Below are 26,688 nucleotides of genomic sequence, written 5' to 3'. Positions count from 1 at the left end.
TTCCTTCATTTTTTAAATCGAATCTTTTCTTTGTTGCTGTAATAGTGGGCGTTTTGGTGCTAGCCACATGAAACACGATTTCAGCAAACACCTATTAATTGTATCTCGATTTTTAACGTCTTAAAGGTGAATTATTGTTATTGTTGACGAGATCATTTTCGATCATTGATGTTCAATATTGTGACGTCATGGGTCACGTTATGTGCGCAGGTGCGATAGGTTGCCATAGATTTTCTTGATTGTGATTTTTAATCAAGTACGGATATGGTCTGCATATACCCCTTAGAGTTTAGTTCTAGTAAATATCCGCAAGATGGCAAACTACTGCGCGGCTGCGCTCTGCGTAGCGGTTTCTCATTGGCCAAGCAAATGCGCTTAGCAGTGCCATCTACGAGTACGATATTGAAGCTATACAGTAAAGGGACGGGGCAACGAAATAGCTTTCACATATCTGCTGTGGCCGATGTGTTTTTTCGTAGTATCTGGGCTCTTGACGTAAAGGTTTGGCGAGCGTTATGTGCGTGTGAAGGTTTTGACATGGACTTCTGTACACTGGAACTCAGAACTCTAAGTTACTTTCCTAGCATGGGTAAATACGTTTTAGCGTTAGCGTTCCTAGGTTTTGTTGCATCTTCACCAAACGCCACGCCGGGATCTGTATCGGCAGATGGAGGTGAGTTAAGAGTGAAACAGGTTAATGGCGAGCTCTGAGATTCTGAAATCTGAACACATGTGACACTAGAATAATCCTGGTGTTTTGGAAGTAAATCTCAACTTACTTAAGCATATTATATGAAGAGCACACTTACAAACGTCAAACGTGTTTCTTATTTCGTTAAATATGACAGCAAATTAAATTTACAAAACGTATTTGACAAGAAGCGACGAAATGTTTGTTGTGAAGTGAGCCGCAACTACTTTTGAGACATTTCCATACCTTAGTGTCGATTTTTCTGTCATCTCATCTTCATGCGGTCGCCATGTTCTTTCATTTTCAGATTTCGGATATTTTAAAGCCTACCGAAAAACTAGTCTCACAGGAATCTGTTGTCTTCGGTCAGTTGTGGGCTTGTAGTTAACAAAGATTCATGTGTATGGAACGAACGGCTTCAAAACTCATGACTAAATCGTTGGTAACGGGGTAAAAAAAGGGGGGAGGGGGGAACCTTACCTTTTTGAATTTGTACGGAAATACCACATGCCAAACAAAATGTCAATGCAAAGAGAGAGAGCTAGGCGGTATCAGCGTGTTTGGGCAATAGCCGTACTGCTTTTTCTGTTCCTCTGGGCTTGCGAATTCACCGTGGTAATATCTCCGAGTGAAACCGGTGATACTGATGCGAAGCTGCAAATTTTGTCCAGAGGAATAACATGATGTGTGAGATTTTCGGAGTGGGCGATTACTTTCAGAGATGGCCTTGTTTTTTGAATTTTTTTGAATTATTGATCTATTTTAGTAGCTGTTCTTGTTTATGATGGAAGAAGTGAATGACGATTTATAGGCTGTGAGTGCGTGTGTGTAAAAATGTTACAGTTGAAACTTTTAAAGACAGTGTCTAACACAATGCCCAAGTTATTGTATGCTCAAGTTACTGTACTTTGCGGTAACCTCTTAAAGTCGGAAACGTACATAGTACTTTATTAGCCATTTAGAGCGACATTTAAAATGTTAAGTGTACTCAGCATCAGATACTCCTATAATTCTTACATGGGTACCACACTATCAACAATGACGTTGCCCTCATATAGTGTGAACAGTATTTGTCGTTAGGTAAATACAAGAAATGTCATAGTAGCAGTGCATGTTGGAATATTGGGCCTTAAACAAAATGTTTTGCTTTAGAATTTATACTTGCGTACTATGAAAACGTGCAGTTTAATTGCTGTACCACATGAAAGATTTCCACAAAACGTGTCATTTTTGGTATGCTTTGTTGTGCTAAAGTGTTGGGATATGTGACCTCAGCAGCTAAACACGTTTCCCATTATTTCTGTAGAAGCCGGGAAAAATTTCCACCTTTTCCTTCTGGATTGAATTATAAAACATTAGTTAGTGTTTTTTAACCACCCCCCTTCCCCTATTGTTTACATGTTCCATCAGTGAGCTATAGGCACTCTCATTCTCCCTCCTTCCCTGCCATGCATGCATTTCCTTGTGTCCCTGCGCATCCACACTTCATCATTGCAGTTTTTTGTTAGTGTGTCCCTGTTTGTAAGTTTTTCTCAAATGCTTTGTTAGATGACAATATAGAAAATGCTTCATACTTAAGGAGTGTATGTTATCTTCAAGTGAGTTGGCTTGACAGTACTGTAGATCTAAGTACCCCTGAATACTGTAGAACTAATTACCCCTGTCTGATCATAAAAAAATTGAGGTGGTGAGTTAATGTGTGAAATACATTCACTCATGCTGTATTCAGTCTAGGAGATCACTTGGTCATGACAGCAATATATGCTGCTGACATATTGGGGAGATTCTTGCAGTTCAGTATGACATGATACCTAAATGTGCAGTATGTCACAGTCACATAGCTTTGCTTACCTGTGGTAGACTATGTTGTAGCTGGAAATATCTTATCATACTGAAGCAGCCATCTCAATTGATGTGTGGCAGTCTTGTATTCTCAGTGCAAGGTGGCACTGTGCTTGTATGTAAATACCCATCTTGTTTTGTTTGTCTGGGATTAAATTGAGCTGTGCAAGTAAATTCCAAGTATTTCAGAGAGGCCAAAAATGATTGTTCATGCCTTCCTTAATCAGTTGAAGAAATGATGAATCTCAAATGAGGAACTTAATCCCCATTTCCCCCAACTGGTGATAGATAATTCACAAAAGGTGAACCATTGTAATGTACACTTACATTAGTAATGGGAAATTGGGCCTATTTAGCTAAGTACCTCCCATTCCTGTGATGGCTTATGAAGTCAGGTCATAGTATAATATTAGTGGGTTTGTCTGTGAACAGGAAGAGATATGTGAACTGCAAACGGAGACTAGAGGTATGTCGGTTCACATGTGGATTCATATTGGTTGGAACTTTCTGAAGTTCTTATGTGGGTCAAAAGTAATATTCAATACTAGTCATCTGTTTTGACCTGTGGCACATTTTGTTTTTTCACAGTTTAGTAGGTAGCTGGTGGAGCCAGTGAATGTGAAACCAGTAAAGCTGGTTGTGGTAAAACTGATAAGTAGCTTAGCCCATTTGGAAACATCACCACAGATATGATGTTATAGTCATAGTGTTGTTTACATTGTTTCTCGAGTTTCCTATGCCGCTGGTCAAAGCAAATAACTAGTATCGAATATTACTCCTTATCCTAGTAGGTTGTTTTTTTTTCTGTTCTCACTTTTGAGTGCTCTTCAATTGATTACCCTTCTGAAGGTTCTGTTCATTCCGAATAATGAGGAATGTTTGATAATAGTTGTCGGCTTTGATCAATTACATAGGAAACACGACAAAATCCGTAAACAATATAGCAACTATGTTATTGGTGGTTATTTTCAGATGGGCTAAACTATATAGATCAGTCTCACACCACAACCAGGGCTTTTTTCCTCATTCAGTGGCTTCACCAGCTAACAACAAAACTATGAAGATATGCACCAAAACATTGACATGACAGCAGCCAGTGACATTACGTCACTTTCATAGTGTTGCTGACTTACTTTTGCATTATCATCACAAATAAGACACAGCAAGATTATCCATCTTAACCTGTTCTGAATATGAAAATAGTCAGGTTGCTTATTCTGCTTTGGCTAGGTGTACAGCCCATTCAATATAACTGTCGTTGCCACCTTACCTAAGTAAGAATCAAGTCATGCCCTGTGCCTTAGTTTGTGAAATATTTATTGCATTTGTTTTGTTGAAGATAGCTTTTTCACGTTTCTAAATTTGTATCAGAGTAGGCTAAATAAGTATTGTCCAAAGTTGTACCAGTTTACATAATCACATTCCGATGTGAGAGAGAAATCTTATGTTAATACCTTAATTTGGGGTTTGTATGTCAGGCCATCAACTTGAAGAAAATTTTTGTACGTTTTTGAGGTGTTTCGTGTGACCTCAAGGTAATTATTGACAGTGCAAGAAAACAGAAAGTATCTGACAGTATTGTTATTGTAACTGATTTGACTAATCAGAGTAGCCTACTTCAGCAATGTTGGTAATTGTCAAGTAGGCCTAACAGCAGACATCAAATATTATTTTCATCTTATTCATTTAGTTGTGTTACCAACCAAAGATACATGAGGTAACAAGTTATCTGACGGTAACAAAAGTGTCATTAAGTAAAACTGCCAATTTCATGTCAAAACAAGAAAAATATAGTGTTGGGGTCTTGGTTGACCCTGCTTGGTAGTGTGAAGGTCAAGACTGACTTTACATCTGAGTGAAATAGGGTCTACCCAGTTTGATATATATCTCCGATGGTCTTTCTTACTCGCTTAAGAGTTGTGAATTGCATCTGTCAAGGTCACAGTTGATGAAACTAGTCCTGACTAATTTGAGTTAGTACTCCATCTCTTTGGAGAGGGGGGGGGGGGGGGGGGGGGGAGATTAGAATTTTCAAATGTTGTGAATCTTGCATTATTACTTCAGAACTATTTATCTAGCTCTTCATAAAGCTACTCTGATTAACCAGCAGTATTCTTAAATGCCTTCTAACTCCCTCCACCTGCCCCCTCTCTTGTTGTTACATTTTCTTCCATTTATTTTCGTCAAAAGACTCACCTTAAATTGATCGTGTAAACATTCTTAATTTTTTTTTCCATGGGTGGCTCTATTAATGACCATAAAATTAGTTTCAGGTGTTTAAATTTAAATTCCACTACAAAGTAACAATTTTTATAATAATTGGGTAAAACTTAGCTACTAATAGTAACCTGCTTGATATGTGAGTTGTATACATAACATAATAGGAATCTAAATTGTGTAATGTATTGACTGTGAATTATAAATTGAGGCAACAGTTGAAGTAAGTTGACTCTCCATTTCCCGATAAAGTAATATTCTTGCTTGGAGTCATTAAATGAGTGTAAATTCAACCATATGTCCATTGTGTAATTGCTGTGTCACTTCACTGATAGCCTTTGTGGTATCTCTTTCTGAGGAATTTGCACACTCAAATGAGTCATGGTGACATCACAAGAACCCAACATTGTTCTTCGTATGGTCCTAGTGGAGATAGGAAGTTACCTTCCTCGTACACGGTACTGAGTGTGTATTTGTATGATGTTAGGAGTGTTAGTGCTGTGGTTCTGCAGTTGTCCAATGTGCAAATGATGAAGGATCGGAGTGAATGAAACCTGTTGGCAATATATAGCCTTTCCCATTCTTTTAGCATCAAAGGACTGGCCACCATCATGTTCTCACATCGTAAGACACTGTTCAGAAGTTTTGTATGTTATTACTCTGTGACACTGGTAAGTAGCCTGGAAATAAAGAACTATTCCTACTATGCTTCTGCTCCTGTCAGCATAAGGATGATGATGATGCTGGAGGACTGCTTCCCCCACCATCTACGACTGGGTATGTCAGTCAAGTGCCTCCACTCATTTGTGCTAGGCACTATGGCTGTGGAGACTGGGTAGAATTAATTGGAACCATTCCAAGTGCAATTTTGCTGGGGAAGATATTTAATTGTGATGCTGCAATAATTTGAGATAATTACATAATGCACCCCACTACAAACATTAATATAATTCCAAAGTTCAAATCGCGTGATTGAAATTAAATGTCACTGAGAAGTTGCAGTGTGTCATCCCTTAATATTTCATTTTACTTATTAAAAAAAAACTTTGTAAAATCAGGTCATTAGAAACATTGGGAGGGGAGGGGGGGGCTTTGAGATGCTGATACGGCATATCTAATGCTTAAAGCAGCATTAGAGAATCCTAACCACTAGGTTCAGCAGAGTTTGTTACCTAAATCTACTCAAAAACCCCTATTTATGATGATGTTGCAGAAAACATTGGCCCACTGCTGAATTCCAGTGCAGTTTTAGCCAGTCTCCTCACAAACATTTAAACGGATACCATCAGGATTGTCAATCCTTACATCAGTAACACAACACACTCAAACAGTTGAAACGTGTTAATGCACAGAAATAAGGGCATAATCTTTCAGCTCACACACAACAGGCCTACCCGTAAAGTTAACATGGTGTGGTGTCAGGAGGGGCATCTGGTCAGAGAAACAATTGTCAGTTTCACTGGAATTATTAGAAAGTTGTTTAATTCCACTCTCTGACTGGTGACTTTTAGAGAGCTTAAAATAATGTTTCTCTACTTGTAGTAAGGTGACAGTGTAATGTGACTTTTTGCAAAGTGACAAACACTATACAGTAATATGTTTTGTAAGGAAAAACTGCAAGAGACTTCTAAGAACAATTTGAAATAGTGGAAAACAGTTGGCTGTCAGTACTAACTAATGATGGACCATAAATTAACTATGCAGGTTGTTTCATTGTGACTGGAAGTCATAATATTTAAGCAAAACCAACAAACAGTTCTTTTAATCTGTCTTAAATTTATCATGTTTCATTTTCTGGAAGAAATTTTTCATTTTATAGAATCCTATGGTAACCATTTCTTAATGTTTCCTCTAAGGTTTGTTGTTCAGATATGTTGCTTAGGCTCTCACTTTCCTCCCTCATTGTGGGTGTGCTCAGATGTTCCAAGGCTAAATAATCTTTTTTTTAAACTGAAGTGAAAGTGACCCTTGATGACTGTTCTCAGCTATGTAGCAGACTTTGACTGATATCAACTACTTTGCCTTTCATAAGCAACATTAGAACATCCAAGTCATCAGAATTCAGTTTGAACCTCTACTTGGTCAGTAGAAAGAATGATTGACAAAATGAAAATGGAGTAAACATTTGCCTTCCTCATTAATTTTTTTCTTTGAAATATATTGACAGTCAGTTGTACACCAGAAAACCCCTAATTCTTTAAAGAATTAAACTACCATGTAGGAAACAGCTTCAAACATCTGATTACTTTGCATATGAGTTAACATGTTAAATACATAATGTTAAGCATGTATGTGAGATAAAGTTTGGACAAGGTTTGAAATTATGCCTAAAGATTCTCCCCCCCCCCCCCCCCCCACACACACACACACAGTTCATTGTTAGTGATAGAGCAAGGTGGCGCAGTGATTAACACAATGGACTCGCATTCGGGAGAGTTACAGTTCAAACCCGTGTCCAGTCAACCAGATTTAAGTTTTCCATGATTTTCTTAAATCACTCTGGGCAGATCGTGGGATCGTTCTTTTGACAGGGCATTTGACACAGTCAGAGCTTGTGCTCCATCTCTAATGACCTCAATGTTGATGGCACATTAAACCCGATCTGCTTTCCATTCAACGTTCATGTCATATCTCCTGAACTATGTTTTGTACAATATTATTCTGTTGGTACATAAGCTAAAGATCTGGTCCTGACAACCTCTGAGACCTAAATTCACACTGATTTTCATCCAATTCGTCCTCAACTAATACTCGCACTTTCCTTTCAACAATACCTGTGAAGATTTAACCCACAATCTTTTCTGTTTCCATGTTTAAACATTGGTGTGATTACTGCTTTCGTCCAGTCTGATGGATGGAACCTGTCCCGACACCCATGCCATTTCAATTATTCTGTGTAGCCGTTTAAGACCTGACATTCCACTGTATGTGATGAGTTCCGACTTAGTCATCCACCCCAGCCACTTTATTGCACTGCAATCTATTGACCATTTTCTCTACTTCCTCAAATGTGATCCTATTTCCATCATCATTCTTATCCCATTCTACCTCGAAATCTGAAACATTGCTGATCGTATTTTCACCTACATTGAGCAACTCTTCAAAATATTCCTTCCATCTGCCCAAGACATCAACAGGATTCACCAGCAGTTTTCCTAACCTGTCCAAAATACTTGTCATTTCCTTCTTACCTCCCTTTCGAAGACTGCTAATTACACTCCAGAATGGTTTTCCAGCAGCTTGACCCATAGTCTCCAATCTGTTCCCAAAGTCTTGGGAAGATTTCTTCTTGGATGCTGCAATTATCTGTTTGGCTTTGTTTCTTTCTTCAACATAACTTTCTCTGTCTACCTGAGTTTTAGTATGTAGCCATTTTTGATACGCCGCCATTTTCCTTTTACAGGCTGCCTTGACTTTGTCATTCCACCAAGCTGTTTGCTTCATCCTACCTTTACACACTACTGTTCCAAGACCTTCTTTAGCCACTTCTAGTGCTGTGTCCCTATACCTTGTCCATTCCTTTCCCAATGACTGTGATTGACTACATTCAACTTACTGGTACCTTTCCGAGATCATTGTTATGTACCTGTGCCTGATTTCCGTATCCTGAAGTTTCTCCACTCTTATCCTCCTACATATGGACATGACCTCCTGCACTTTCGGCCTTGCAATACCAATTTCACTGCAAATTAAATAGTGATCAGTGTCATCAAAGAATCCCCTGAATACACGTGTGTCCCTCGCAGCCTTCCTGAATTCCTGATCTTTTATTATATAGTCAGTGACAGGTCTGGTTCCCCTGCCTTCCCAAGTATACCAGTGATATGATGCTGGCAACAATCAGAGCAATTTTTTTGTTTTCTCCAAAATAAATAAATAAATAAATAAAATAATACCTGTCCCAAGATACAGGCCTCCAAAGATGACACTGCGAACGTCATTTTGGAGATGCGAATTTCGGAAAAAAAATTTAAATATTTCTTTAACAGTTGTAGATATTTTGTTAGTTTTTTTATTTGAAAGATAATTGCTTTATGATTACAATAGTATCCTCTGTTTGGACATATGTCAGTTCTTTTACTGTTGCCTTTCGAATTTTCTTATAATTTACTGAAATTTTTTTTTTCAAAAATTCCAATCCAGGAAAGTTAGATTTTTGTTGATTAGTACCATGTAGTACTATATTCTCTGTAAAGGAGAGCTTCCACTTTTAAGTTGAACATGTTTTATTTTAATACATTATTTTTTTAACTTTCGAGGGTAATGTATGTCTTCACTGAAGTTGTTTCTTTGTTACAGTGTTTTTTTCTATTGTCTTTGTTACAGTTACTTCTTTTCACTTTCATTGTTGCAGGTATCTCTTAAACTTCTTTGTAGGTTTATGTAAATTTCTTTGTCGTGGTTGTTCAGTGTAGCTTTCTTCTGTATTGTAGTTGTTCAGTGCTAATTTGTTGACTGAAGAGGCTTCTAAGAAATCTGAGACCATCCAGTGAGTTCTGTTTTTGTGAGGAATTTGCCACTTGACACAGTGTTTTGTGAAAAGGACTGTTTGAATTGTCTTCTGACTGAGGCCACAGAAGAGTGAAGTGTGCTGACTATATGAATATCTATAAAAGTGATATATAAGAAAAACAAAAAGACTTTGTTCAGGTTGGGAATAAGTGTTCTCATTTGAAGATTGTTTTAAAGTGAAGATGTGTCCAGTGACAGATTTTTATGTTCTAAATGTTTTGACAGAATAGAACAATGATAGTATCTGAACAAGGTGAAGCCTCCCATGGTGCAGATTTTGCATAATAGAGGAAGAATTAAATACCCAGAATTAGTCAACTACAGAAGTAGGTGTTAGTCCTGTTAAGGAACCATAGTCAGTGAAGTAGTCATAAGCTCAATGCATCAAGAAAGTGCAGAGAAATTACTAAAGCTGTGGGTGAATACACTGCAGTAAAACTGGCCACACTCTTCAAAGTAGAAATTCCATCTTCAGAAGAAAATGAACCAAAGGACTCTTGCCAGGAATTTTTCACAGATATCAATTCAGTTGTTGAATATTGTGCAACCTACAGTGAAAAGGTAAAAGTTTTAACTATTATTCCAGACACATTTTCAAAGAAAACAATTTTGAACCATGTTCCGTCAGTATCAAAGTACATGGTAGATAAATGAAGAAATGTGAGGTCTGTAAAAGGAGTCTTTAGAAGACCAGATCCCTATTATGGTCATCCTGTAGAAGCAGCTCATGTTCAAATAGTGCAGTCGTTTTAGCTGTAAGACAAATTGTTCTTGCCAGAGTGCCAACAAAAAAAGGCACAAACTGTAACAGTTGTGAAAATGAAGAGGTACATGACTCATAGTATTAAAGAAAATTTTGCAATTTATAAGAGCAACTATACAACTTCACATATTGGAAGATCAAAATTTTATGCATGACGGCGTAAGTGGGTAGTTCCACACCCACTTAGAGACTGTTTGTGTGTGTACTGCACAAATTTTGAACTTTGTTTGGTAACTTAGAAGAACTTACTGGAGCACATGACATATGACGCCTTGGTTGGGCATGTGAAGTCATTAGTAGTCTGTGATGTAAAGTGAGAAACTTATTTGTTTCAAGACTGCCCTGGAAAGGGAGGATTGTCTTTAGACACTTGGCCTTGCAGAAATCACACATGTGACATGGGAGGAAAATAAACTAATTAAGAAAACTGTTGCCTTGACAGTTTCTGAAGAAATTGCAACACATTGCATAAGTGAAAGGGTGTGTACAGGCTGAAGAACTATTTTTACTGCTTCACTGTGATTTTGCTGAGCACTGGTCTGTAATTTTCTGTGAGGAAGTACAAGGGTATCATTGGAGTAATGACCAGGTTTCAATTTTTACAGGAGTGACGTATTTCCAAAGCAAGACTGCAAATGTTGCAGTTAAAAGTGATGACACAGGACATGACTCGGGACATGATTCGCTAGCAGTGCACAAAATTCTTGAACTGCAAACAGGAGCAGAGAAGATCATAATTATTTCTGATGGTGCTCGTACTCATTTTAAAAATCATTACCAGCTGTTTGAATTGAGTAAGTCACTTGTGCCCACTGACTGGGTATGCAGTGCCTCTGGTCACGGGAAGAGGCTTTGTGATAGTGTAGGAGGCCTGCTGGAGCACATGCTACAAAACATAATCTTTCCAGACGAAATACAGTTGCAATTTAGAATTCTGAGGATTTTACGTGAGTTGTGAAATCTTACACATTCACAGCCCTCATTCTTTTGTCCAAAGAGGAAACTGAAGAATTCTGCGAGAAGAAGAATGGTCTAAACAAACTACTCATGTGACAGCAATTACGAAGACACATTTTTGGACTCAGTGATGGGCGAACTCAAGTTGCATGCACTATAAAGAGCAAGAAAGAAGAAATTTTGTTCATTCGGCCAACACCTCAGAAACAGCAGGATAATATTCGGATTCACAGTCTGAGAAGGAGGATGTTTGTGGCATGTGTGTATGATTGTGACTGGTGGATTGTAGAGATTATTGACACCAGTTGCGACTTAAAAGTGTAGTGAACTTAGTGCTACCACATGTACCAGCTGCTGTGGATATAGGTTTCCAACTGTATGGCAACACCACCATCAGTGTTCACTGCCTGTTTACAATGTTTTGAAGATTGTAATTGCTCCAGTTCCTATTGGTTCAACAGGAAGACATTATTCTATATCAAAGGGAGATATTGAAGCAGTGAAATGCATTTTTAGTTCATTGACTGGCTAATTTCAGTACAAAGCAGAGTGCACAGAAGTTGTATAAATTGAAACCTTTAAGTCTGTGGACCTTTCATATACTTTTTGGAACCGTTTAAAATGCTTAAAAAATGAGTGTCTTACTCATCTTTCAAAACTAAAATTATGTTAAATAAGGCTAGGTTTTGATTTTTATGAGTCTGTTATGTGATGATAAAACAGGTTTTATGTATGACAAAAATTTCAATTGTTTATAAAACCTGTTTAACCTAAAAGTGGAAGATCTTCTTTTCAGGAAATGTAGAACTATGCAGTACTAATCAACAACAACAAAAAATCAAAATTTTATGGACTGACATTTTCGAAAAAAAAAATTCCATAAACTATAAAAATGTTCAGAACGCTATAGTAAAAGAACTTTGACATATAAGTCCAAGTGATGGATTGCTTTGCATTCATAGAGCAATTATCTTTCAAATAGAAAGAAAAAACAAAAAATATCTAGAACTGTTCCAGAAATACAGCATTTTAAATTTTTTCCCTAAAATGCTTGTCTTCAATATGGTATGCGCAGTGACATCTTTGGAGGGCTGTATCTCGGAGCAGAAATTTTTTTGGGGAAAAAAGAATGTGTGTAGTTTACTTAGTCCTTCATTTTAACATATGCTAAATTCAATAACATCTGAGACTATGAAGGTAAGATTTTTTCCTAGCCTGCCTGAATTGATATGGACTATGCCTATTCCTTTATTTGGCATTTATGCTCAAAACTTCATACAGTGATGTTATGTGGGGTGATGACGAGAACAAGCAAGAACTGCCTCTTTGAATTAAACTGAATTATTTGACAATGTCAGTGTCTTAGGCATAGCATTGTACATGAAAAAAAATGTTACTTTTGCAATCAAGTGATCAACCAGGTTGTCGTCTTTTAGTGAAGTTAAATTTTTTTATTATGTCTTTGTTTGTAGTTATCAACTACTTATTTTCATTTGAAGGAGACAAAACTGTCATTAACTTATGAGCCAGGTATGATTTTTTTTTTTTTTTTGGGGGGGGGGGGGTGTAGTCAGGTTCAGTAAATTATTTGTGTAGTTCAACAGGCTGTCTAGCTGAGTACCTGGCATTGCCTGTGTACATATATATTCCAGTCTTCTGTTAGTCCATCTCTGCCACCTCTCACTCTGACCATCTCCTCCTCCTACCTCCTCCACCCCCTCCGAATTCCTTTCCCTCCTGACTCCTCTAATTGCATCTCCTCCTCCCCCCTCTTAACTGCATCTCCTCCCACTCCCTGTAATTGCGTCTCCTCCTCCCCCGCTCAGTGCCCATCTCCTCCTCTGCCCTTTCTCTTCCCATGATATCATGCCCACTGCAATAGGAGGCTCATTATTCTTACCATCACAGCATTTCTTTCCAGATGTATACCAAATTTGGTTTAAATCATTCCAGGTGTTTAGGAAGAGCTTTTAGCTCACGGCTTTGCTAGTGTACGCACATTTCAAATATATTTCACATATCTTTAACTAGTTTCACATGTATTTTCATAATTTTCATGCACCTCAATATTTGACATCATATCTCCTTAACTATGTGTTGCACAGTGATACTGTTTTGCAGGTATATCTAGTGGTTTATGTGGTTACTGTCAGGAAAATGCGTTGTGAATAGAGGTTGTAGCAAAGAAGTAATAAATCAAATCTTCATGCTGGCTGCGGCAGTTTTTCACTTTCACACTTTTCATGTTTGACATCATACATCCTGAACTGTGTAACACACAATATAATTTTGCATGTATATTCAGCAAAAGATGTGATTACTGTGTGCAGAATATTACAAGTACTGTTCATAGTCATGAAGTAATAAATTAAAACATCATTTCATGTAGCAGTTTTACTAGATGAATAGTGAAAATGTTGTAAACAATGAATTTTTTTCCTTTCATCATTTTGTGCAGCTCACAAGTGAGTAGTAGTTTGGTAAAGCTTTGAAATTGTGTTACATATGTTGCAAGTCTCAGTGCTCTCATTCTCAAATACAGGATGACTAAAGTATGGGTATTCACATGTGGTGGGCTACACTGCTTTTTCACCCCTACATCTTTGATAGGTAGGTGATTCTCACCTCAACAGCAATGATTTCCAGTTAGTAAAACAGGAAAAGACTATGATAGAACTATCGGATCAATAAGTCAGGGTTGCAAAAATATTAACACGGATGAGGACAGAAGAATGGAAAAAAAACTGGTAAAGGCCAACCTTGAGGTAGATCAGTTTGGATTCTGGAGAAATTTAGGAACATATGAGGCATTGCTGACCCTACGACTTATCTTGGAAGATAGGTTCAGGTAAGATGAACCTACATTTATAGCCTTAGAGAGAGGTTTTGAAAATGTTGAATATTCTCTTTGAAATTTTGAAGATTGCAGGGATAAAATACAGGGAGCAAAATGCTATATACGTGTACAGAAACCGGATAGCAGTTATGAGAGTTGAGGGGCATGAAAGGTAAGCAGTGGTTGAGAAGGGAGTGAGACATGATTGTAACCTATCCCTGATGTTATCTGATCTCTACATTGAACAAGCAGTAAAGAAAATCAAAGAAAAATTTAGAGTAGGAATTAAATTAGGGAGATGAAATAAGAACTTTGAGGTTTGCCGATGACATTGTATTTCTGTCAGACAACAAAGGACTAGGAAGGGCAGTTGATCAGAACGGACAGTGTCCTGTAAGGAAGATATTAGATGTATGTCAACAAAAGCAGAAAAAGAATAATGGAATGTAGTCAAATTAAATCAGGTGATGCAGAGGCACTTAAATTAAGAAATGTGATACAGTGTAGTAGATGAGTTTTGTTATTTGGGTAGCAAACCAACTGATGATGTCTGAAGTAGAGAGGATATAAAATGTAGATTGGCAATGGCAAGAAAAACATTACTGAAGAAGAGAAATTTGTTAACATTGAATATAGATTTAAGTATGAGAAAGTCCTTTCTGAAAATATTTGTATAGAGTGTTGCCATGTATAAAAGTGAAACATGGATGATAAACAATTTGTATAAGAAGAAAATAAAGGCTTTTTCAATGTGGTGTTAGAAAAGAATGCTGAAGATTACATGGGTAGATCACGTAATTAATGAGGGAGAAAAGAAAGTTGTGGTGCACACTGCCTAGAAGAAGGGGTTGATCAACAGGACACATTCTGAGACATCAAGGGATCATCAGTTTAATATTGGAGGGAAGTGTGGGGGGTGTAAATTATAGAGGGAGACAGATGAATACAGTAAGCAGATTCAGAACGATATAGGTTGTGGTGGTTGTTTGGAGATGAAGAGGCTTGTACGGCATAGAGTAGCATGGAGAACTGCATCAAACCAATCTTGAACTGAAGACCACAACAAGATGTGATGTGTGTACCAAATTTGACTGAAATCTGTCCAGTGGTTTAGGGGGAGATGTGGAACACGTAAACACACAGATACATACATACATTTTTGTAAAATGTATGGATATATGCCATTACAGTTTATTAGTCATAGTAATTTTACAGTAGTAGATGAACACACTAGTGTCTCTCTCTCTCTCTCTCTCTCTCTCTCTCTCTCTCTCTCGTGTGTGTGTGTGTGTGTGTGTGTGTGTGTGTGTGTGTGTGTGTGTGTGTGTGTGTGTGTGTGTGTGTGTGTGGTAGACAAGTACTAACTTAATTAAAAAATACTTTTCCAGTTGGTACTATTAGTTAGCAGTGTGTGTAAGACAATCATACTTAATGTTAATGATTGTTTTTCAGTTCCCAGATTAGAGCTACCCAGCTTGGAAAGTGGCTACCATGGGCTTGTAAAAGAGAATGAAACTATTGTAGAAGTGAGACCAAGAATTAGAGCAACTGGTGCTCATATTTGTGAGTTTCGAATTGTGAATAAGCACCATGGTGAAGCTCCATTCAAGGTAATGTATCTTTACACTGAAGCTTTCTTGTCAACTAAAATAATACTTAGAGTAATAATTTATGTAGGTGTCAGTATAGTCTGCTATATCTTTCAATTTGCAGTTGAAATTTGGAACAAAGGTGACATCCTTCAGGGTATGCCATTCTTTCTCTCTGCCTTGTTTTGCTGTGTTGCAAGAATCGCTACTAGAGAAAAATGATCCCTATCATGTAATTTATGAAATTTATAAAGTACTGTGTAGAGTTCTGTGACTGTTAATTACTAAACAGTAATTCAGGAGACTTCTAGGTAGCACTGAATTAAGTAAATATAATCACACACACTTTAATGCGAAAGGTAGACTGTTTTGAAACACTGCCGAAGTTGACATCAGGCAGGGACTTAACTGTATATAAAGTTATGTTCTTCCATTTGACTGAAGTCTCCTATTCATAAGGTATGTTCATATTCGACAAAAATGGGGTAGAGGAATTTGTATCATGTTTTTGCTGTACGTCATTTTGCAAAATTTGTGGGATGAGGTGCATCGTGAAAGTAAAAGATTTAACTTCCAAAGAAGCTGTATGTTAAGATTTAATTATAACTGATGCTCAATACATAATTTAATTTGGGTATTTATGTTGTGTAGATCATCCTGAAAAACCAAGGTGAAGCTGAACTGCATGCTAGGAAAGCCTTGAACTGCGAGAAGAGGAAAAACTATAAGTTTGACATCGCTGCTGTTAGCTGTTCAGGGAAAGTCTCTCAAAAGTAAGTACTAAAACTTTTACTCTGAACTGTGTGTAGAGTTTTAAAATTTTGATTGTGAATATTCTGCCACCCAACTCTGAAAGAAAGCACCTTGGGAATATGTTTTTGTGATCCTTTAAATTTGGTTGACCTATTAATGTTCTTTAATGCGAAAGGTAGACTGTTTTGAAACATCACACATCTGAATTATTAACCCCAATGCAGTGAAGCTTTTGACCTTGTGAGAAACTGCTTTCTTTGCGAGTTAGTAACCCACCCCCTTCCATCTCCACACTGCCCCCATATGTGTTAAATTTTTTTGGAAAGCATTCACAGAAATTAATTTTGTTTGAATTGGTGTAAATAGGCAGTAAAATCAGTTTGAATGATGTGACCTGTTTGGTTCTTATGTGAGAGGCCATAAACAGGATTTTCCCTCTCTGTAAGTCAAGAAGTAACGTTATGAATTTATATATGGGGTGTTGGGGATATAAATGCTTTTATTGATGTCTGAAAACAGGTAGTAAACAGAGTTACATCAGTATTTAATTCCTTTGTAGACTAATAGTTATACCTGTTAAGAGTAGTATGTTTTTAGGTTTGTTATTACCTCAAAGTATGCATGGCACAAGTAAGCCATTAACCTTCTACTGATCACATGTTGTGTTCCATCCAGCAACTAGATGCGTACTGATGTGAAAGCAGAAAAACACCACAACTAAGGGGTGGGGAGGGGCAGGTGGCAAGAAGGTTGTCATGATGATATCTGGTGCCAATATTCAGAAAAGCTGACCGGAAATGATGGGCAGTGAAAATGAGCGAAGTAAAACAGTGCAACTGGTGGAGGTTAAATGTTAATTTTACCTGTGGGCAGCAGGTCAGATATTTATTGAAGTGTGAACGCAAAATACATATTGACAAGCATAGTCCACTTTGCTGTGCAGTTACAACTGTGCAGAAAACATCTGGTAATAAATTGACGTGTTTTGTGGGAAGCCAGAGAGGAAAAAATAACTAACACACTGAAGTGAGTACAAATTATGGTACCAGTGATCACAATATCTGTACCTGTATCCTTAACCCCCTGTATTTAATTGTTAACACTCAAGCCAGGAATCATCATAGGCACTTGCACATCATGAGCACCTGCATTGGTGATAACCCAATCATAATAATCACAACAGTTGCAGTTTAACAGGTAAAACTGTGATACTCTGCATCTACTAATGACAGGCAACACTGCAAAGTGTAGGCATTTCTATGCTGACGCACCATTAAGATCTTTTTCTGGAAGTGTGCAAGTTGGAATAAATTGGGAACTATAAATTCTGTCTACAGAAAGAAAAAAATATGTAAAGTAATACATGAAAATATTTGAAAGGCTATAAATAATTCAGTGCACAGTGTATTTATTGTTTATCAAGCCAGTGAAAGGCAAAGGGATGTGCATGTGTAAACATCAGGTAGCATCTTGTAACAAAACTGCTGGAAACCTACAGGAAGAAAACTGTATTATAGACTTTGTTTCAATGATTGCTTCCAATTGTATCACACTGAAGGTTCATGTTAAGTGATTGTGTGTGTTTGAAACACAATAGAGGTCTGTTGTCAACAATATCCGAAATTTTAATTATTTTTGACAAATAATTCCTTCGCTATAGCAATTTAAATGAAACTGCATTCCTGTTCCTGTTAGCCACATAATCTAATGCCAGTAGGCTACACATGAGCATGCAATGTACCATCTTGAAAGGTTCAAGTAACATTAACAAATGGATTAAGCCTTAAAGTTTATAGGTGAGAACCACTTGTTCAGATTAAAGATTCTGGTTCTGTTTTCCCTACTGACAGAACTAATTATTTATAGTACTGAACTTGGCATCATGTGGTTACTATCAGTCTCTAATCAAATGATGATCCTAGTTTCACCATAATCTTTCTAGTGTGATACCATTGAAGCCAAGTTTGCTCCGTTACATGTGAAGTATTTGCAGTGCATGCAGCCTTAGTTTTCACTGTAAATATTTGATAGTTGTAATTACAAACACTGTTGAATATGTACTTACTGTACCAAAAGAAAAAAAGGCATCCATTACATGGTATTAATGTTATCTTTGCACAAAATGCTGTGCACAATGCTGTAACTAATTTTTGATCTTTTACCCACTACTACTCCTGTTCTGGAAAAAAGATTGTGATGTGTAAAAGGTGGTGGGTAGGAGTTACTGATTAACATCTGTATGTTCTTAATAAAACTTACAAAAGATGAGCACGTAACCATATTTACAAAATAATTTGTGATGTGACTATAAAATCATCTGTTGAATATGAAACTAATTAAATTAATTTTCTTAGTGCCACAGTACATATATCAGTTGTGGATATTAATGAGTACCCACCAACATTTTTGGAGCCTTCATATGTAAATCAGGTCGACGAAGGTAGATTGTATGAAGAAATAGTTCGTGTGGAAGCAACTGATAGGGACTGTACCCCAAAATATGGAGATGTTTGCAAATATGAAATCCTGACAAATGACCAGCCTTTCACCATTGATAATGAAGGTATGTAAAAAAAATAAGCATTTAAAAATAAAATATTTATATAGTGGTGCATAATAGTTGTTCCTTGAATCAATCACTACTATTAGTCTAATAATTTTTGGATAACACTTACCATGTGCAAAATTTATGGATTCATTTTTCTGTAACCCACTGTAATATTGATTTTGGTGAGCGCTAATGATCTCAAATTTAAATTTGAGTAATATACATTAGTCATCTGAGTGATCTGTCATGAAAAGTATAGTTTATGGCCTTAATATTACATGTGGATAGTTCGGAACCCCATCTCTCTCTCTCTCTCTCTCTCTCTCTCTCTCTCTCTCTCTCTCTCTCTCGTATTGTGATTTATAAGCACAGCATTTGTATAGCCACTAAACGTTTCTTGCAATTTGCAGGAGCAATTCGTAACACAGAACCACTAGATTATGAACGAAGTCACAACCATATTCTATCTGTTGTTGCTTATGACTGTGGCATGAAACAATCTGTGCCTGTCATGGTAACAATAAAAGTGAATAGAGTGTGCAAACTTGGATGGAAAGGTAAGTTTTCCTGTTTATATTATTGCACATTGTAAATGAATTTTCACTTTCCCATCAACTGTGAGTTCTGTTTCAATGAAACATCTTCAGAATTTCACCACTGTGTAACAGTCATTTTATCTTTAGCACTAAAAGATATTTAAATGAGAAAAATTCTCTTAGAGTGTGTAATGTTTGTCATAGTTCTAAAAGTAGTTTGTTTCACCATAAATCTTTGCTAGACTTCAAATAGTGATTAGTTTTGTTTCCACATATACATATACCTCAATTGGTGGGTTGTCTTCAAATTTAAGTAATTGGTTTATAGTTTTACATATAATGTCTGTATAATTGTAGGTATCCCTGAAAGAATAGACTACGCACCTGGAACTGGTCGACAGGATTTATTTCCTGATGCTGATTTAGAATTGTGTGATGTGCCCTGCAATGTTAGAAGTGTTGAGGCCAAACTTAGTCTTGCTACTTCTCACATTGGAAAGGGATGTGACAGAGACACATACTCTGTTCAGAGCCAACGTAAACTTTGTGGTATGTATGCAAAAAGTTTTTCCTAAAATAAAACTTGCTCTACTACTAATACACCATCAGAGGTCTCATTTGTAAGTTTTTAAGCCTCCAAAACAGAATTAGTCCAAACATGATAAATGTTGAGTTCCTTCACAAATTATGGGAAATTAAATATGGTGTTTTTAAACCTATGGTGACTGCAGGTAATTGTAATTTCAAGTGCTTTTCTAAAACTGGTAAAGCAGAAATTTTAGATGCATCTTTAGTGGCAGTTATTTATTATGTGCAGTTGGTGTGATGACTTAATAAAGCCCTAAATTGTTTTGTTTCTTTGTTTGAAAGCAGCAGTGTAAAACTTTTAGAGAAACTAATACTGAGTGTAACCCTGAAACACAAATTGTCATGTCAGAAATACTTCCAATAGTGTAAGTTGACTTTAAAATTTTTTGAAATTTTTGTTGACTATAAGATGTGCAAACATACAACATAATGTGTGATTTGAACTTCTTGTTTTTAATCTGTAACTGAAGCATTCTCTCTACTTGTCCAAAAACTTCAAAAAGCAGAAATGTTTTTATTTTTATGTGGAGATACTACTGGAAAAAATGTTTGAGTCCATAGTATCTCTCTTTATATAACCAGGATACTGAAAACATAGGGAGTAAATTATTGTTAAGCACTCAGCCTGAAAATTTGAACTATAGTCCTGGTTCTGGCCTTAACATTTCATTTAAGTGTGTAGATCACAGTCGTGTAAGACATGGTGTGCCAGTTTTGAATATTTCGAGCAGAACGTTATTCACAGTTCTGTGTATTTAAAGAGCATCACACACTACTAACCTTTTATTGTTGCAGGTGGAAATTGTAGGTGAGATGAGTGTGTGGAATAATTAATTAATGAACTGTTGCACTCCATCTTATGCTATGGTGTAACACACTTTTTAAGTGCTATGAGCAAGTACAATAAAGGAATGTTGTCCTGTGATAGTTTTGATTCAGTAGTGTATTCCTACAGGAGTTATCATCATCACAGTAAAGGTGAAAGATGAGAGGTGCTCTTTTGTCTTCAGTTAGCCCGATGATTTGTTACATAAGCTGCAGTGTATTGGCTAGAAACTCAAGTGACACAAAATACTAATTGATTGAGTAGATATCTTTATTATGTGGTTGCCATCTCAAATTTTTATCAGCTCAGACTTATACTAAACAAAACTCAGGTCCTTCTCCATGTTCCATGCCCATTTCCAGCCTATTTACTGATTTTTCTTTTTTAAAATTTCATGAACATTTTACCTATCACTAAAATCGATGTATTGTGCATATCTTTATAAGACTCCTATACACACAAATTGTTTTCACGTGGTGGTGGTCTGTCCCCATGTAATTTGTGGACAACTATTATCGCAAAAGTAATTGTGTAGTAAACTGTCTTTTGGGTGTCAGTTATGTAATTTTAATATTTACGATTTGTTCATATTAGACATTTAATAATGTTAAAATATTTGCAGGAGCAAGTATGGAAAGTATTGATTTGTTGCCAAGTCCTGGAATAGGATCTGAATGGACAAAGTCTCTCCCAACAGATGAAGGAAGAGAATCAGATCAGATTTTTGAATTTGATGGTGTTAGCTCTGCCGTGACTATTCCTTCTGATGTCATGGACCATAATTTATCTCCTGTTTTCACTATTGCAACATGGATGAAGCACAAACAAAATCCTGACCAGGATAAACATGTTAAGGAGCACATACTCTGCTCAGCTGATGACCATAGTACGTCATTTTAATTTCATTAACTCTATTTGAATAACCAGCTGTTGCTTTACTGATCAGTAATATACTGGCTTAAAACTGTGTATAAGTAATTTTTCTTTAAAGTGTCTTAATATAACCATCTGTGAGCTTATCATGTTGTTGTGATTCAGTTGATATTTCATCAAAAGATATTGCTAATTTATCATTAAATATTTTATAATGTTCATTAACATTTTTGTGGTGTCATAGCATGAAAGACATTGAATTTAGTAGGTAGTGTTCATGCTGGTTGTAGAAAAGCTGTTTGATGACGAATAGCTAGTCAGATCAGTCTGCGCTATGTATTCAGTTTCTGCAATGTTAATCTTTGAGCAAATGAAACAAGTAATATCTTTGAATTTGGATTTTTAATGTAAATTATATACAAGACCTAAATTTTGTTAAAGAAATTTGTCAAACAATCCAATGTTGTGCCTATACAAATGTGATACTCCAAAAGATATTAAGATTATAGCCATAAAACTACCAAAGAACTTTCTTTGACAATAGAGTTGTGTTAATGAAAAGTATTTAACATTGTAAAAAAGCTTCCAAAATAGCAATTTTATTGCCCAGATCACTGTTAATACATATCGTGATTACTAGTTTCAGAAAAGTTGTATGGCCATCCTCAGACATGTGAATTATAAAGCAAAAGTGTGGCACCGTGCCATATGGCCATTGAAAACATGAAGGTAAACACACAGAAAAATAAGTCCCATACAACACCGAGTACACAAAAATAAAAGCCATAACTAGATCAGCAAGGCACAAAGGTGTGAAGTACATCAGAAAGAACACATCCACTGCTGTCAGATGTGTGTGTGTTGATAACCAGGAGCTAGTTAACACACAGTGTGCCAACAGTGGATGTACTCTATCTGATGTATTTGACATCTCTGTGCCTTGCTGATAGTTACAGCTTCTATTTTAGTGTACTTAGTGTTACAATGGAGTGTCTTTTCTGAGAGTTTATATCCATGTTTACAATGGCCAGGTGGCAAAGTGCCACATGTAGGGGCTTTAGAATTCATGTATACTGTGATCAGAAGATAGCAATAAAACTTTGCTGAAACTAGTAATCAGGATATGTATCAACAGTGATCTGGGCAATAAAACATCTATTTTGAAAGTTTTTTTACATTGATACAGAAACTACTCTCCTGAAAATGTCAGGTAATTATGTAACATTGCTTTCAAAAAACAAAATTTACCATAGTACTTCTGGGTACATATAATAAAAAAAATAAATAAGAAAGATGTCTAGCTTCATAACATGTGTCGACTGTCTTAGTTTTTTAAATGATTATTCTTAAAGTATTTGGTGTGTGTGTGTGTGTGTGTGTGTGTGTGTGTGTGTGTGTGTGTGTGTGTGTGTGTGTTTTCAAACGGATCAACTGAAATGCTGTCATATAATTCTTCTGCTTGGGCAATCATACCAGTGTAAAATAATTGAAGTTGGAATAGGAATCTGTTACTACACTTCCAGTCTTCAAGGTATGGTTGGCAAAATGCGTATGTGCCCATTATCTTCAAAAATCCACAGAAGATTCAATGAGACAAAAATTATGATTAGGTGTGCAATTTGGTATAGGGTAATTAGTGTAAGTGTATGAATTACCTGAGGCTTTAGGGATATTAGATGAGAGTTATATATTTTACATGAACAATTATATACAAGAAAGCTTTGTGTAAGATAGGAGCTACATTTATTGAATACTGGCAAAAATCAAATCAAAAAATCAATTTCTTAGTAGCATTCATGCTGTTTAAAAAGATTCACCAATGCTTTGTGCAAATATGGTAGTGAATGAGCTGTAATAAGCCAATAGCACAGTGGAAAGAGAAGATATCAACTTAATCTACCATGAAGTTAATGACCAAAATTTTGTGTGATAAAGGATTTTTGTTCTTAATTGCCTATATAAGCCCTCTGGAAAAATTGAGGTAGTATTAAAAAAATAAACTCCATATTCAAGATTCAGCACCTGCCAGCTACCATCTATCCCTACATGTGAAGACCTATGCACTTAGAAAACATTGCTGTCCAGTGACACAGTTACGTCTTATGTTGTATGTGGATAGTTTATAGATGTGGATCAAGTGTACTGACCTAAAGAGTGTCTTCATTGAAATAGAACTGGAGTTTTTACTCACGAAATCTGCTTTCACTCACAGGGTGAGAACTTTTCACTAGGCATGTATCAAAGTGGATAATATAAATGATGATTTCCTCAAATGATTTAAAATATCGCTTAATGTGTTGTGCTTTGCTGTATTTCTGTCTCCTGTTACAGCAGGAACTGAAAATTGTAAGACATTATAGCCAAAAAGGTGTCAGAGACAATACAATCACTCCAAAGACATTTAAGGTCTTACAAAAATAAAGTTAATGACCTTACTGTTCAATTAACCATATTAATTTATTGAAGGTTTGTATACAATATATCTCAATCTAAAATTACTTTCATTTACAGATATGAATAGACACCATTATGCTTTGTTCGTCCGGAACTGCCGTTTAATCTTACTTCTTCGTCGAGACTTTTCTGAAGGAGATCTCAATATATTTAGACCGGCAGAGTGGAGGTGGAAATTATCTCAGGTGTGTACCATTCTTCATAATTTTTGTGTGTGTTGTTGGAATAGGCAGGCCAAGTGAGCAAAAGGTTTGTAATAAACTATTGTAGTACAGGCATATTATTTTACAATTTTATACTAATGTGTTTGATAGAGCAACTGACTTAAGGTTAGACGAGTATCATCGAGTTTAGAGCAAGCAGAAGCAAATGAAATAATAATCCCAACAATTTTCACAGTCACTAGCTGAAATTTTTCTGCAGTATACAATGACTTCCTATATTAATGTTATTGAAAGAAAATCCATTATTCTTTACATCGGAAATATGACTTTTCACTTTAAAAAAAAAATCCTTTCACACAGTCACGATTTTAGCTATAACCGTTTTCAAGTGCAAGTTGACATGTCGGAAAAATCTGACAGTGTGAGCCACGTGGGAAACTGCAATCACTTTAAGTTGGCATATTTGAATCATTCGGTGTCAAAGGCATGCAATAAATTATGCATGGAAAGATGGTAAGTTGCACTATCTAAGAATCTCATTGTGTTTCTAGAGAATTTGTGTTCTATTGTTTGAGCTCGGGTATCACCGGTTTTGCATGACTCAAACTGTTCAAACAGGTTGTTACTGTTCAGCAAATTTCGGCTTCTGTTCTATCTTTTGATCGGCCTCCAATCTATTGACATTTGTTGGTACTATATCCAAACCTACCTTTGTGTTTGTAGGGCACTGTGGATGTTAAGTCTGTGTACTGGCCCAATAAGTGGAGTAAATGAGTTTATAAATACATAATGATCAGTGATGAATATCATATTTAAATACAATAGCACGTTCTACGTGGAATCGTACTGCTTTTTGGTATGGAATATTTTATAACAGCACTCCACGCATAACGCCACAGAGCACTCTTCACACTAATGATGTATCTCCTCGGAAGATACTTTTCTACATTCTTTCTGTGGTTTTGAAGAAGACACGACATACATGAGAGGCATATATTTTGCTTGCGGATGGTAAATGTTACAGAAAGTCTCTCTATCAATTTGCCTACAGGTCTGTTTTGGTTTTTTGGAGCTATTGCCATATGATGAGCCATCTGTCTAGCAAGGTGTATAATGAAATCAGTTATTGTAATCTTCTTGGTCTGAAAGGAATTGTGTAGTCCAAATGCATTCAATACTCATAGTAAGAGTAAATTAAAATATAGCTTCCACCACAGTTTTACAGTTCTGTGCATGAATGTATTGTACTGCAGCTGCTAATCTCAAAGGTACTCTCCAACCTTGGTCATTTTATAATCTAAGATTTGAAGTGGCTTCATTACTTCAACTCCCTTCCTTTTTGTGTGATGCAAAAGTGGCAACGGTCTTGTGGACAATGAATATACATCCTTTGTGTGTCCTACCACTTCATTGCCAAGACTTTTCCTTTTCATCTTTTTGTCCTTTCACCCTTCTACAATTTAGCTGTAAATAGATCTCTAAGCATTGACTTTCTGCTATTATTCAGTCCCTACAGTACCGATACCTTAGCGAGAAAACTGCTTGGAGAGTTGGACTAGAACGGAATCTATCTAAATAAACATTATGTCCTTTGTTCGAGCAATTGCCGCTAGACATCAACCTCGTAACAACTGTTGAAGATGAATTGTCATCACTGTTGTATTTTTCCAGCATAAACTTTGAAGTTTATGACGTAGTCGCTATTTGCTTCAGCAGGCGTGTATGACTTCACTCCATACTTCTGTGATTTATTCTGCATGGAAGTACAAAAACTGACTCGGCCACGAAATGGGCATATACCTTCATCAGTAGTCAGTTTTTCAGGAGGGCAATAAGTTGGAACACATCTCCCATTCAAATTATTGTAGCAAGGAAGCACTTTGAAAACTATATTAAAGCTTTGTTCTCCTGGTTTCTTTTGATCAGAGTTGACAGTACCTGCACGAAACGTAAAGACTCGTTACCTGTGGACAAAAATTATAGCTGGAAACATTGTTAGTGCTCCTGTCATATGGTAATTTTGGCCTCTGTGGCATGCTCGTATGAAACACAATTCCCAAGAAGCATCTAATTTCAGCAAGAGAAACTGGCTTCCAGGAACTGAGTACTGCATAAGGTTTCTTTCAATTGTTTGTGATGCACAGAGATTAGTTTGTGACTGCAGTTACTTTCTGTCATCAGTTATGACTATACTAACTCAATCAAGCACTGAACTCGAGCAGTCAGTGTCTGCGAGAATTTCTCTGAGTTGTTGACTGGTATTACTGGACCAGCATCACATTCATTTGTGGAAGGAACAGCAGCACTATACGTAATGTCATTATCACTACTGCAGCTCTCGGATGAGATCAGCAAAATACGCTGGTCCGTAGAACCTGAGCATTTGGCAGTTTTGGAAGGGCATGCTGCCCGTATAATCTATTGACTTGGCATTGAGTGTGTTACTAATAAAATTAACCGTGAAACACAGAGTAAAGTATCTTCTTTGTTATGTCATATGTAACAATAGCAACTAATCAGTAAATAAGTATTTACAGTC

The 26,688-nt window shown here is 36.5% G+C and overlaps 1 protein-coding gene across 1 annotated transcript in view; it reads left to right on the top strand.

Annotated features, from left to right (window-relative positions):
* Window positions 1-389: 389 nt before the first annotated feature.
* Window positions 390-26,688, top strand: part of LOC126299544 (calsyntenin-1) — a 73,234-nt gene continuing 46,935 nt past the window's right edge. The window contains exons 1-8 of the mRNA XM_049991539.1: window positions 390-673; window positions 15,271-15,428; window positions 16,059-16,180; window positions 18,515-18,723; window positions 19,119-19,265; window positions 19,602-19,793; window positions 21,281-21,544; window positions 24,043-24,170. Coding sequence (XP_049847496.1) covers window positions 538-673; window positions 15,271-15,428; window positions 16,059-16,180; window positions 18,515-18,723; window positions 19,119-19,265; window positions 19,602-19,793; window positions 21,281-21,544; window positions 24,043-24,170 — 1,356 coding nt within the window. The 5' untranslated portion in view covers window positions 390-537. The remainder of the gene's footprint in view (window positions 674-15,270; window positions 15,429-16,058; window positions 16,181-18,514; window positions 18,724-19,118; window positions 19,266-19,601; window positions 19,794-21,280; window positions 21,545-24,042; window positions 24,171-26,688) is intronic.

This window comes from Schistocerca gregaria, chromosome X, assembly GCF_023897955.1.
Source record: "Schistocerca gregaria isolate iqSchGreg1 chromosome X, iqSchGreg1.2, whole genome shotgun sequence".
Taxonomy (NCBI): Eukaryota; Metazoa; Arthropoda; class Insecta; order Orthoptera; family Acrididae; genus Schistocerca; species Schistocerca gregaria.
This window is presented reverse-complemented; position numbering and strand designations above follow the sequence as displayed.